The sequence below is a fragment of the Delphinapterus leucas genome, chromosome 4 (genome assembly GCF_059928025.1).
Source record: "Delphinapterus leucas isolate spDelLeu-1000000601 "Yukka" chromosome 4, BTC_Dleu_Yukka2, whole genome shotgun sequence".
Classification (NCBI taxonomy): Eukaryota; Metazoa; Chordata; class Mammalia; order Artiodactyla; family Monodontidae; genus Delphinapterus; species Delphinapterus leucas.
This window is the reverse complement of record NC_143132.1, coordinates 127,550,556-127,564,814: the sequence shown is the minus strand read 5'-3', so window position 1 is coordinate 127,564,814 and position 14,259 is coordinate 127,550,556. Positions and strand designations below refer to the sequence as shown.

At 42.4% G+C, this 14,259-nt stretch overlaps 1 protein-coding gene and 1 pseudogene across 9 annotated transcripts in view; one reads left to right on the top strand and one right to left on the bottom strand.

Moving 5' to 3' along the window:
• The window catches only part of TFDP2 (transcription factor Dp-2), a 162,051-nt gene that overhangs the window by 6,844 nt on the left and 140,948 nt on the right, over positions 1–14,259 (bottom strand). For 7 of the 9 annotated variants that reach the window (XM_022582646.3, XM_022582648.3, XM_022582649.3 and 4 more), the window contains 3 exons: positions 9,511–9,657; positions 6,669–6,737; positions 2,125–2,276 (listed from right to left, as the gene is read on the bottom strand). In XM_022582646.3, the coding sequence (XP_022438354.1) occupies positions 2,125–2,276; positions 6,669–6,737; positions 9,511–9,657 (368 nt within the window). The remainder of the gene's footprint in view (positions 1–2,124; positions 2,277–6,668; positions 6,738–9,510; positions 9,658–14,259) is intronic. The other 2 variants (XM_022582647.3, XM_089911059.1) reach the window with 1 other exon arrangement.
• On the top strand, positions 9,889–13,589 carry LOC149749428 (protein FAM32A pseudogene; annotated as a pseudogene).

Sequence of the window (14,259 nt, the reverse complement as noted above, 5' to 3'; positions counted from 1 at the left end):
CACTCAGGGGAGGGTGAGGAAAGGGCACGAGTCAGTAACCACCCAAGAAGGACAAGAATCCCTAATTCCCTTAGGTCTCTGGTCCCCACACTTTCCTGCTACTCTTTTAGACCTCAAAGATTAACCAAAGAAGAGAATTTTAATGATTTCCCACAAAACAGACTAACTAGAGAGAATAACTAGAATTCTAACAGTTTTTCCCAAAAATATGTTAAACCATTCTCTAGAATTCTCAGATTTATGAGAATATGTGACAAGTCCTTGTAGACACATGTTTCTGTAAAGAATTTTAAGTGTGTGAATAATAATACATCTACCATTTGGGCTGGTCCTTTATGAATTTAACGTCTGTAAACCAGCAAGTTAAATACTATAATTCTCGTTTTTACAGAGGAAGAAATGAGATCTCAGAGAAGTTAAGAAACTACACAACTAGAGGAAAGATTGAAAAATGCATCTTCTGACGTCACAGCCTGCACGGTCCCTACTATTTCTACCTGTGTCCATAGGCTTAATTACCAAATACTCGAGAAATCCCTGTTGTTTCTCTTACTCTTCTTCTTCTTTTTTCTGGTTCCTTCTTATTTAAGTGACCCATAATCTCTGCATGCAATCAAGACAGGGAAGCAACACTGCCAGAGAAAAGAGTGGGAAAAACCAGGAGTGGTAAAGCCCCACGGTGATGCAGTAGCTCTAAGAGGCTAGAAGTTCCAGTTCCCAGGACAGTCCTAGGCTATGCCTCTGGCACTGATGTGGTTACTGAGCCCTCTTTTGCTCTCAAACGTGTCCCAAGTTTGGATGATAAGTTATATGCTGACTCCTTGGAAAAGTAGCTAATGTTTACAAAGCACTTTCCACGAGTCAGACCTCTAAGAGGCATAATCTTATTTAATCCTCACAACAAGGCTAAGGAAGTGACAGAGGCCCTGGCATCATCCCCATCTGTTCTTTGGACACAGAGCTTTTGAAGCAGTTAAATGCGGGAGCACTTGTGTCTGCCTCACTCTGCACCCTATGCCCTTAACGACCTCGATACTGGTCACAGCCTGAAGACCACTACTGTTTTCATGAAGGGTAAAATAAGTTACAAATAAATTCTGTATTTTGAAAACTGCTATTTCTCACTTACTGTGATAAATATTGCCATCAATCTTAAAGTGACAAACATGCTGGTGGGAATGTAAACTGGTGCAGCCACTGGAAAACAGCATGGAGGTTTCTCAAAAAATTAAAAATAGAACTATCACATGATCCAGCAATCCCACTTCTGGGTATACGTCTAAAGGAAATGAAATAACTATCCTGAAAAGATATCTGTACTCCCATGTTCACTGATTGCAGCATGATTTATAAGAGCCGAGGCATGGAAACAACCTGTGTCCATCATCGGATGGGTGGATAAAGAAAATGTGGTGTACTTAGAAAATGGAATATTCAGCCATAAAAAAAAGGAAATTCTGCCACTTGCAATAACACGGATGATGGACCTTATATGTGGATCTTAAAAACCAAACTTATAGATGCAGAGAACAGACTGGTGGTTGCCAGAGGGTGGGGGTGAGTAAAATGAATGAAGGTCATAAAAAGCACAAACTTCAAGTTATAAGATAATAGGAAAGCAAGCAAGCAGAGAATGCCATCTAGCACTTTCATGTCTATTCATTCATTATAAACAGAAGCACACTCAAATACGATATAGCAAAACAAACAACTGCTTTAGTGCCACATGTTGATCTCAACTATTTCCACCATAAATGATGACAGTAATCACTAGTGAACCTACCTTGTCCCAGACCCCAGTGACGCTCTACTTTAGCGCAGTGACTTGCCCAGACTTATACCACATTACGTGTACATACGTGCACATCCTGACTTGGGCACCAGTACGCCTGTAGCACCGGCAGCACAGTGCCAGGCTCAAGAGAGGGGCCCGCGGAGGGTGAATGTGGAAGCAAGCGCTAGTAGATGACAGCACTCCACGTTTGAAAAGCTTGTTTCATGAGCCCCAAGGAAGTTAGCCTTGGTGCGCTCAGATAATGGGTACAACCTTCTTTATGTTGCAAATGATAGGAATCAGGTTAACAGAAGGTCAGCCCTGCCCTCGGCCGCTGGTTCTCCACTTACTTGTCACTTGAGATGCTGCAGTCTATGACTGTTTTTCTGCTTGTATTGATGATTATAAATGGCAGCTGAATGGTGGAGTTCAGAGCTGGAGGGCCCTGGTTCTGCTGTTCGTTTTGCCGATTTCTCTGTACCAGGTTTTTGAAAGCGATTTGCTGTAATGATCAACAAAATTACCCGTATAGTTATTTAACGTGGATAAGTGAGTTGGAACTAAATGAATTAAATACATTTAAAATATAGTTTAAAATTAGAGCATTTAAAGAGGCCCTTCACCTACGAGTTAATTAAAATTAAACATTTAAGAAAAAAGATTAGAATGATCCAACTCAATAAATATATTTCGAGGGAAAGAAAATATACATTTAAATGGTGTCTAACATATCCTAACACAGAAAATGGGACCCATGGTTTCCATCAAGCATAGAAACAGGATCTTACAAATCTGGGAGAGCCAGTGGCACCTACAACTCTTCTTAGAGTGATACAGCAACAGATACAGTGTTTATCTAACACAGACTCCTGAGAGTTCAGGGTTAAAAATATGCCCCTTAGATTGTCTAGCCCAGAAATATGCAAACTTTATAAAGCCACAGAATGCTTTCTTCAAATGAAATCTTCTGGGACACCCACTGTTTATAAAACAGATCAAAGCATCCTTGCTCTGGTTGGCTGCACTGGGGCTGAGTCCTGAGTCCTGCCAGCTCTGCCCTCATTCACCGCTTAGTTCCTTCACAGAACTTCTAAGCATCTTTAGGGCACAGTTTGGAATCTAGTCCAAGCCCCTCCCCACCTGATATCTTCCAGATGAGGGAACTGAGGCTTAGCATTGATTATAAGGTATATAAGGCCTGAATCTTTACAATGAATTTTGCTGCTACTTTTAAGTTATAACCATTAATCAAAAGTCAAAGAAAGAGACCCTGCCACCCCCTTTTATTTTATTTTAAAATTTTATTTTATTTATTTATTTTTGGCTGTGTTGGGTCTTCATTGCAGTGCGTGGGCTTCTCATTGTGGTGGCTTCTCTTGTTGCAGAGCACGGGCTTTAGGCGCACGGGCTTCAGTAGTTGCGGCACGTGGGCTCAGTAGTTGTGGCTCGCGGGCTCTAGAGCACAGGCTCAGTAGTTGTGGTGCACGGGCTTAGTTGCTCCGCGGCATGTGGGATCTTCCCGGACCAGGGATCGGACCCGTGTCCCCTGCACTGGCAGGTGGATTCTCAACCACTGTGCCACCAGGGAAGCCCCCCACCCCCCTTTAGATAAGGCAAACGTATCTCAGAATTCCACAGCTAGAAAGACCTTACGCAGCTGAAGTCTTTCATCTGCTTGTGGAACAGATACTGGCTTAAAAAGCTCCTAAAGTCACAGCCTTTCAACCCTTCCATCAGCATGTTCCCTCTTCTCACCCAGTAGTGATGCATTTGAATTATTTTCTATGTTTTAGCAACCTTATCCTACGAGTGTTTATTTTAGGTCCTGGGCCTTAACTGAAGCTTGATTAAGATTACTGACATCTTAAAATGGCTGGGTGCTATCTCCCTAGAAAGTAAACATTTACTCTTTTAAAATGCACAAAACAGAAGGGAAACCAATTTATTCTAGCCCTGTCCAGAACCATCACTGTCAACACCATTCATTACCAAACATTACTTAAGTCATACTTATTAATTTGTTCTTTTCTGCTGCTAATGAACTAAAGGCTATTTTATATTCAATGCTTAGTTCACTTAATAGAGGAAAAATAGGCTGAAACTGTAAAACTGGGAAAAAGAATTATATGTTTGAATACTTCTGCCTAGCTTCCTTACTCTTCTAGAAAAAGCATCTTGGAGACACCCCCATACTTTTCCTAGCTTTGTGGTCCTAGTGCCACGGGAGGGCCTCGGTAGAGGGTGGAATATAAACAGCGGTAAGTAAAAGTTCTTATATATGTATGATTGTTAAATACTGTGTACATTTAATAGCATCAAAGATTTTTCTTGGGCTTCCCTGGTGGCGCAGTGGTCGAGAGTCCGCGTGCCGATGCAGGGGACACGGGCTCGTGCCCCGGTCCGGGAGGATCCCACATGCTGCGGAGCGGCTGGGCCCGTGAGCCGTGGCCGCTGAGCCTGCGCGTCCGGAGCCTGTGCTCCGCAATGGGAGAGGCCACAACAGTGAGAGGACCACGTACTGAAAAAAAAAAAAAAAAAAAAAAAAAAAGATTTTTCTTGTGCAAAGCACTGTGAATACAGATATAAAGTTATTTGGATAGTAAAATGAAAAATCATTTCCCATTTGTTTTGGACTGATTTCCTTATTTTTTGCCCTTTGATTTCCTTCATCCTTTCGTTCTTTTCCAGGCTCATTAACATCTATTTCAGAGGCTAAGCAGCTTCAGGTGTATTCAGACATTCATTTTGCCCTGCATTAGTAGCTCTGGAAAAGATTTACTGGCTGGAAGGGACAATGATACAGACAAAAGTAGGGCATCTAGATTATCTGTAGGCAGAATCTACTCACACCATTCCTCTCCCACATCACCAAGGACGAAAGAGAAGTGGTGCCATGTAAGTAAAAGTGACCTGGGTCGTGTGATGTCAGTAGCTGTGACCTTAACTTGTTAAAAAAAATTAAGCTAGCTTAGCCACAGCGAGGCAAATTTTTCCTGTTTAGGGACAACTTGCTTAATTTTACGAGGAAGAAATAAGCTATATGTCTACCAGGAGATTAGAAGTTATACTTGGGGTTTCATTTTAATGTTTAGAGAGACTTGCTTTGATAAATGTTGACAGCTAGGTTGTGCCTGGGTTGAAATCTTCCATAAACATTTCCTTTGAGAGACAGCAGAGGAAAAGAAACTCAGGACTTTAAAAAAAAAGCAATGTTCGTTGTATAAAGATAAGCAGGGGAAAACATATTCCAGTTCATCCTCTGTGCTGGCCATCTAGGGATGGGAAAGCGCCACATACATGAGGGCGATTTTGCCCAGCGCAAGTCTTTCTGATAAACAGATAATTACAGGCATACTGATAAACAGGTTTTTATAATAACAGATGCCAAAAATCAAGCTCCAAAGTGTTCCATGAGGGTTTTGAGGAAATGTGAGGAAGGCCTAGCACAGGGTTCAGGGCCTGTGAGTCGGGAGGGAGATACCGCAGATGCTGCAGGGACAGGGACAACAGAGAGGCAGCCGGGGAAGGCGGCGGCGAGGCAGGCCAGGTCTCTCAGCAGGCAGAGCTGTACGGGGAGCAGCACAGGAATACACTGTCAGCTTTCAAGTTTTGTTTTTCTTTTAAGCTGCAGTATGCTCTCTTCCAACAAAGCCTACTTTGGAAATCCAGTATGAAAAATACGTAAGACGCCTGCTCCAGAGGTCGTTCCCATAGGGGCCAGTGTGAGCGGCAGACACAGGGCAGCGAGAAGGCGGTGCCTAATGAGGAGGGAACATCTTGGCGGGGCCGCCTGTGTCGCGGGAGCCTCTGTCCCGTCTCCCCTGCCCCGCTTCCTCCCCTCCTTCCTTCCCAGACCACGCGCAGCTGTGGAAGGGCTAGCGGTTTTCTCCTTCCTCTCTGATGTGTACGTAAAATGTGAAAAACAAACGAACAAACAAAAAGAAATACACGTCTAGAAAGTGAAAAACAAAAATCTGGAACATGTAGGAATACTTAACCTATTCTGTCCATGAGACAAAGTGAGTATTTTAGGGGGGAAAAAAAATGTTACAATTATTTGGTAATTTATTGCTTCCTTTATTTCTGAAAAGTAGATTACACCAAAAGTGAAATAGGACCTATGGTTGTTCAAATCCACATCGATTTCATCACTGGTTGAAAGCTTTTCATAGAAAGATAATTTGCTGATTAAAAACAAAAGTATAAAGACTCGCTGGCTCATTTTACAAAGTTTTTCTGATTGGACTGAAAATGACTCGCTGTACTGCTCAAAGTGAATTTTTACACCAACTGACAATTACCAAAAATAGAAAAAAAAAGGTCCATCTACCCTGTGATTTTACCTCACATGATTTTATACAAGGCCTCTACGATATTTTTTTTAAATTACCCAGATTCTAGACAGTTATCAAAAAAAAAAAAGCATAAATACAGGGATCCTCATTACACTATAAAATTTAATTTTCCTAAACAGAAATACATCTTAAGTTTTGGTATTTCTACAAAGCTTATTATGTTATAATGTCACTTACAGATAATAAGTATTACAGGTGGATTAGATTATTTTACTCAAAGCGCCTAAAATTTAACTAGCCTTATTCCTTGATGTTCCAAATAAGGGCTAAAATAATTTCTGTTCAGAGTAAGGGTAAGAGTCAAAAGTAAACTGTTGCATAATATGTTCCACGTTAGAGCTGCTGTGAGGCCCCCTGATGTCGGTGGGGCAGGCAGGTCGTGAGCACGGTGATGAGCTCGGGCGTGGCAGAGGCTGCCCCAGCAAGGCCCCACCAGATACTCAAAGGCACCCAAAGCAGAAAACGCTGACTCAAAGCAAGTAAGGGGAGAGGCAGAACACAGGTAGGGAAGGTAACGAAACACGCCCCCGCTTCTTCACCTGCAGGAGAAGTTCCTGAAGCTGGGCCCGCTTCTGCTTTATCCGTTCTATCCGCCTCTGCTTCTCGATCTTTAAAACACAGGTAACAAAATAGCATGAACATATGCAGAGTAGAAAGTACTGCTCGCTTTTCAGGTCCCAGTTCTGAGATATTGAGAATTTTCCTTAGAGACATTCAACCCGTTTTAACGAACATCAATAAAGGCAAATCGCACCTTCTGGGTTTGGGTGAGCACGCAGGCAAGACAGCAGAACTGTGGCAACTGCCATCATGACAACCATCCCCCGAGTGAACACTCGCTCTGCAGTACCTGTTGCTATTTATTACAGAAGCGCTTATCAGAGTAACAGCTAACACGTGGTGAATACCTACTCTACTTGCCAGAACTCAGCTGAGCCCTGGACACATGTTCTCTTAATTCGTCTTCACAAAACCCTAGAGGTAAGTACTGCTGTTACCCCTTCTGCAGTAAGGAAATGGAGGCACAGAGAGGGTTAAGTAACTGCCCAAGGTCACACAGCTGGTGAGTGGCAACAGCCAGGATTTGAACCTAAGCCACCTGGTTTCAGAGACCCTATTATTAATTCCTTTGCTCTATGAACTGCCAAGAATGAGGTAAGATCTCATTTAAGATCTCCGTTTAACTGCCTTTTAAACAGGCACAGCTGCTAATACAGAGAGGCTACATATTCAATATGAAATCCCTACTTGTTGTAAGAAACATGCTTATGGGACAAATTTCCCAGCTTCAAATAACTATTATTTTCCTCACTCTCACAGCTACCTAGAAAACATATATTGGGGTCTGAATTTCCCGTAGATGAATTCCCCACTGTGTCTTTGGGCAAAAGCCAACGACATCTAATAAGACATTTTTCTTATCTACTCCAGCAGCGTATTTCTTTTTCTTTTTTTGTGGGCTGCGCCTTGCGGCATGCAGGATCTTAGTTCCCCAACCAGAAGCGCGGAGTCTTAACCACTGGACCACCAGGGAAGTCCCATAAATATGTTTTGTTTGTTTGTTTGGGCTGCACCGCGTGGCTTGCAGGATCTTAGTTCCCCAACCAGGGATGGAAGCCGGGACCACAGCAGTGAGAGCGCCGAGTCCTGACCACTGGACCGCCAGGGAGCTAAGCAGCGTCTTTCTTGTTTGCTCCCCCCATCTAGTCCGCACCGAGAGTTTCTCTCATGGTGCCTTCTGACCACTACCACACTTGAGTCCTAAAACAATGAAGACCCACTGTAAAATCTGTGCTCTCCCCCATCTGAAAAGATGCTGCAGGGGGTTCCCCCTGTGTCTGAGGCTGTGACAGGGCAGCCCCCATCTGCCCCTCATGCTCTGCACCCAGCCAGGCCAAGCTGTACTGACGCTGCCTCTAAAACACTTCTGCAGCCTCACTGCCACAGCCAGAACTCAGCCCCTCTCCAACCCACCCGCCCTCACCTTCCCTCCTCAGCTTCCTGTCAGTTCAACTTCCAACCCACTAGTAGAGTGACCCTTTAGAACACACGCCCTCAGCCCTCTTCCTTATCATTCTCCAGCAGCTTCGGTTGTTTATAGGATCAGGTCCCTACTGCTTTAGCACTCAGAAACCTATGCCCTCTCTCCTCGCCTGTACCCTGGCCACACCCACTGCGGGCACGCCCTCTTCAGCCTGCCTCAGCCCAGGCGGTGCCTCTGCCTGGAGAGCCCTCCCTGCCCTAAACCACTTGGCAAACTCCTACCCCTCCCTCAGGACTGAGCACAGGGATTTCTTTTTCTTGGTAAAGCCCTCCCTTATCTCCCTTTCCAGAGAATCTGTACATACTTCTTTCACAGGAGTCATCACATTTCTGGTTAACTCCTTTTACATTTCTGCTCTCCTCAATTAGTATGAAAGCTCCTTGGGGTCAGAGATTTTGTCTCGTATAATCTTTGTTTAAGCACATGGTAGATGCTAATAGATTACTGCTTACTGAATCTTTGTTACCAGCTTAATCTTACTGGTAATTAATATAACCCTCAAATTTCACTCTATCAGGAGGAGAAAAAAAGACATATGCACCGTAGCACATGAAGAACATTATTCTAGAACTTCTGATGACTGCCTGGTTTCTCCCTCCATCCACAAGTGTAGTAATACCAAAAATTTTTAATTTGCTGGAGGGAAAAAGGGACGAAAAAAACCACAAAATCAACCATATTCACCTCTAAAGCTGTAGTCAACCTTGGTCTATTACCTTTAATGGCCATGACAGTAAAATTATGTCAAATCAACTTAGAAACAGTATGTCAGGACACATGCTCACTTAGGAAAGATTTTGTCTAATGATTAAACTTAACAGAATAAACAATGTTTTGGCATACATCATCCACAAATTCGTGTAAGCTGAACATTCCAATAAGGATTCAAATGAAATACCATACCATTCTGTTGCCACTGATTCTAGAGTCAAAGGTTAAATACAAGAAATAAACAACCAACTTGATCCATTTTTTTGGATGGATACAGCATTTCATCAAATAAGATAGCATTTCTATCACACGAGTCACCAAACATTTATTAGTAGACTGCTCAGAATGAAATTAGAATAAAATAAAGATCTCCAAAAAACAGTAAAAATCAAGTCATTTAATTTCTCTGTCCCTCGGTTTCATCAGGACATGAGTCAGACTAGACCTCTCTAAATCTCCTTCCAGTTCTAAAATTCTACATAGAAGAATCTGCTAAAAAAAAAAAGGCACAATATACATGAACGAACAATTAGGAATATTTTAATACTATGCGATTATATCTCTAAATTAAAATGTCTCTGATGTAAAAGAGAGCAAACTACTATCTGTAAACAGATTTTCCTCACCTCCAGGTTTTGACATTCCTGAGCAGAATTGGTAGGCAAGCCGATCCACTTGATTTCTTTTTTTTCCTTTGAAATTATGTTCATTGCCATTAGCACATTTAAAGCATCATAAACTCTTCGCCTAATGTTCTTCTGGTCATAAGCCTGCTAAAAAATATTTTTATTGAGTGATAAATTTTAAAGGTTAAGATATAGTCACAGGATATTAGAATATTTAATTAATATTATTATAGTATCTTCAAAGACCTGAAAGAACTGCACACCCAGTGAAAGCATCCTTCAAAAGTAAAGATGAACTAGATACTTTCAAGCAATCTAAAACATAAAACAATCTTAAAAATAAAGATTATGTTACCAACAGATCTAAATTAAACAATACTAAAGGGCCTTCTTTAGGTAAAAGAAAGATAATCTAAGATGGGAGCTTGGAGATGTAGGATGGAATGAAGACCAACTCTAAAGGTAATCTCAATACTCACTGTATAAAACGTAATATCTTGTAGAGTCTAGAATATATAGAGAACTAATATACATGACAATAATAGTATATATATGAGAAAGGCATAATGAAGTTAAAGTGGCTAAGGCCTTGCAGTGCCTAGGAGGATATCAGACTTTGAAAAGTCAAGGATCCATGTTTTTTTGCGTTTTTAATTTTTGCGGTACGCGGGCCTCTCACTGTTGTGGCCTCTCCCGTTGTGGAGCACAGGCTCCGGACGCGCAGGCTCAGCGGCCATGGCTCACGGGCCCAGCCGCTCCACGGCATGTGGGATCTTCCCGGACGGGGGCACGAACCCGTGTCCCCTGCATCGGCAGGCGGGCTCTCAACCACTGCACCACCAGGGAAGCCCAAGGATCCATGTTTTAAGCTCTAGTAAACGTGCTTCTCAAAATGTGGTCCATGCACTAGTGCTGATCTGTGAACTATTACTAATATACAATGAAAATAGTGAACTTGCACCAAAATATAATCACACAGATCACTATACACACTGTTTAGTTCAGCTGACTTTTTTTGGGGGGGAGGGGCGGTTAGCAAGACTTTCTTAATGAAGGAAACTGTGTTAACTTACATTGTGGAAAAGCCCCTTGTCTCACTGAGCACAGGTGGGTCATATGAACCAAATCCAATCAATCCATGAAAATAAAGGATGGTGGAGCACTGAATCAATTTAAATATAGAACTAAACTTAAATAAATGGGAGATTTAAGTTATAGAACTGAATGTAAATATTAGAAATCCTGAAACTGTAGAAATAATGATAATAAAACAACAAATATCAGAAGGAGGCAGCAAAGGAAGTCTGCTGATCTCCTCCTCTTTGATATTGGAAGGGGCATGAATTCAAAGCAGAGGAACTAAGGAACAATTTTGGCACAATATATTCATTTAAAGTCATAAAAACAACAACAATAATAATATTCTTTTAACAACTGCCACTAATCAATCCGAATCCTGTGGTAGAGGGGAAAACTGGGAGATGGGAGTAAATAATAGGCATATTGATTTATTTTTCCCTCCATAATCAACAGATACTGGTCTATAGGTGATAACTTAAGAAATAAAATACTGAAGTTACTTAAAGTTGTAAAAAAAAAATTGAACTACAGACTACAAACCTTCCAAATTATCAGGAAAAAAAAAACAAAGCAGTGAATAAACAGAAAAAAAACCCAACCCTTGCTTATATTCGGGAGTGAGGTGGGTAGTTAGTAAAAATTTATGTATGTTAGATGTTGAGAAGTGCTAGGAAGAAATGCCTCATCGTAGTGACAGCTGAGTGAAGATTCGGTGGAGAGGAGAGGGAAACCATATGTATCCCTAGCAAAGAGTATTCCAGGCAAAGGAAACAGCAAGTGCAATGGCTTGATTAGGAGCATATCCACGAAATGTGTGGCTGGAGTGTAGTAACTGAGGGAGTGGATAGTAGGAGATGAGAGGTAATGCTGGGCCAGGTCACACGGGGGCTGGGAGACCATTTAGAGAACTCTGAAGCTCACTGAAAATCAGAATGTCATATACTTTTTTCTTCAAGTGCCCAGGGAAATTAAACGAAAAAGAAATCACCACATAATGGCTCACAAGAAAAATCTCAAAGCAATCCCCCCAAAAAGGAAAAAGTTCAAATCACAACTTCTGATCATAGGTAATAAAGGTAAAAATTCATGACAATGAACAAACATTCCTACCACCTGGAACTATAAGAAACTTTTCTAATGCAATTCTTAGGTCAAAGAGGAAATTAAAACCAAAGTTATAGAATATCTAAAGAATAACATATCGGAATCAATGGGATATGGCTAAAGCCATGCACAAGAGGAAAAGTCGGGACTTCCCTGGTGGTCCAGTGGTTAAGAATCGGCCTCCCAATGCAGAGGATGCAGGGTTCGATCCCTGGTCAGGGAACGAAGAGCCCACATGCCGCAGGGCAACTAAGCCCGCACACTGCAACTACTGAGCCCATGCACTCTGGAGCCTGCGTGCCACAACTAGAGAGAAGCCAGCATGCCACAATGAAGAGCCTGCACACCGCAACGAAAGACCCCGCATGCCACAATGAAGATCCCATGTGCCACAACTAAGACCCAATGCAGCCACATGCATACATACATACATAAATGGAAAAGTCACAGCCATAAAGACTTTCATTACTAAACAAAGATAATAAAAGTAAATAAAGTATACATCATAGTCTGCAGGGTAGAGAAATAACAAAAGTAATTTCAGGAAAGAGAACAGACTATTAAATACAGATAAAAACAGAAATCAACTGCAAAACAGGAGGTCGATACGAACAAATCTAAGAGATGTTTAGGTTTTAATTTTGGAAATATAATTGCCAATAATTTTGAGAGCATGGACGAAATGGAGGATATTCTAAGAAAACATAAAATACCAAACTGACTCTTAATGGAGAAAGCAATTGTAAACAGACTAATTACCAAAAAAGAAATGGAAAAAGCTATCTAAACTCTACCCCCCACCAAGTCACCAGGCCTAGATGGTATCTCAGGTGATTTCTATAAAATTTCAGGGAACAGAACTAGACATCCAATGCCATTAAATCTGTGATGGAGTAAAGAGAAAGAGAAAACCTCTAAATTCATTTTATAAAGCCAGCATAACACTACTAATCAAAATTGCGAAGATGGTACTGAACTGCAGACGGGTGCCATGGAGGCCTGCGAGCAGATCCAAAAGGGGCCCTTGAAGCTGAAAGGTGTCGCAGAGCTCAGCATGACCAAGCAGAAGAAGAAAAAGGACAAAGACGAGGCAAAACGCCTGGAAGCGATGGGAATGAGCATAAAGAACAAGGAGAAGAGGTGTGGCCTGGAAATGTGGACCTCGGCCCAGGTGGCCTTGGAGGAGATGCAGCAAATGGAGAGGATCCTGAAGAAAGCATCCCAAACCCACAAACCGAGAGCAGAGGACTCAACAGAGACCTGGACACACTCACAGAGCACTGTGACATGCCCAGAGTCAGCTGGGAAAAGTAGCTTCCCTGCCCCAGGGTATGGAGTGGCACGGAAGGGAAGCAGAAGGCAAAGCTGGGGGTATGTTTGGTGCCTTTGGTATTTTCCAGAAACATTCTTTTACACACACCCTTGTGTCTTCTGCTGAGACAGTGCTTTTCAAAGCAGTGTGCCCGCATTCCGGACTTGATTAAAGTAAGACTGTCCTTTTATTCTATTTTGATTTCTTGGTAGCACACAGGAGGTAAACCATTTTAGTTTGGAATGGGAATTTTTGAAAGTTTATCCAGAGATTAAGGTTATTTCTGGGTAAGTGCCATGGAAGAGTGTTTTCACCCCTGAGCTGCATCTGCCTCTTTGACAGCCATCCAGCTGCCTTTGCCTGCATGAGGCTGACTCCAGAGGATAAGGAGCTAATGCCAGGGCAGCCTGCAGCATGTACACCCCTTTAGGGCCCTGCATGGGCTGCCCTGCCAAGCTCCCTCTAGCTTGGGGCTTCTGCTCTTCCACCAAGAGCCTGGGGAAGCTGTTTGACACTTCGTGGCCTTCAGTCGGCCTCCCCAGCCACCTGGCCAGTGAGACAATGCAGCCTGGGCAGCAGAACAACCACCTAAGGTGAGGATGGAATATACCCCTTGTCCCTTTCTGAATCTGGGCCAGCTCGTAGCCTCTTCTCCCAATACTCCATTCCCGACATGTCTAGTGAGTGTTGCCAAGGCAGACGCTGCTAATCGCGTACAGCATTCTTTGTAACAGAACTCAGACACAGTCTGCTTCCCTACTCTCAACGCTAAGATCAAAGTAGTTCCCGTATTTATTCAGACTTGGCACGTTAATGTGTTTGGCATTCCTGGCCTAAGGATACCTCAAGGGTGATGGGACCAAGGCGGCAGAGTCCCAGCACAGACAGACATGGGTGCAGTCAAAAAGGAGGACCCAGGTTCTGATGCTGGAGAACCAGGAACTTTGAAGGCCTACGTGTACTCACTGGATAGGGATCAAACTGCATATGCTACTGGGAGAAATGTCTGTGTTGACAAAGACACTGAAAGAATAACAAAGCCAGAAGAGAAACCAGTCTGGGACTCATAAGTGAACTGCAGAATAAAGGGAAAAAAGTTATTAAAAAAACAGCAAAGATGGTAAAAACAAAAGTAAAAAAAACCCTCACCAATCTCATTCATTAATACCAGTGTAAAAATCCTAAAATTTCAGGAAACTATCCAGAGTTTGATTAAATTCAGCATCCATTCCTAATTGTTTTAATTAAGAAAA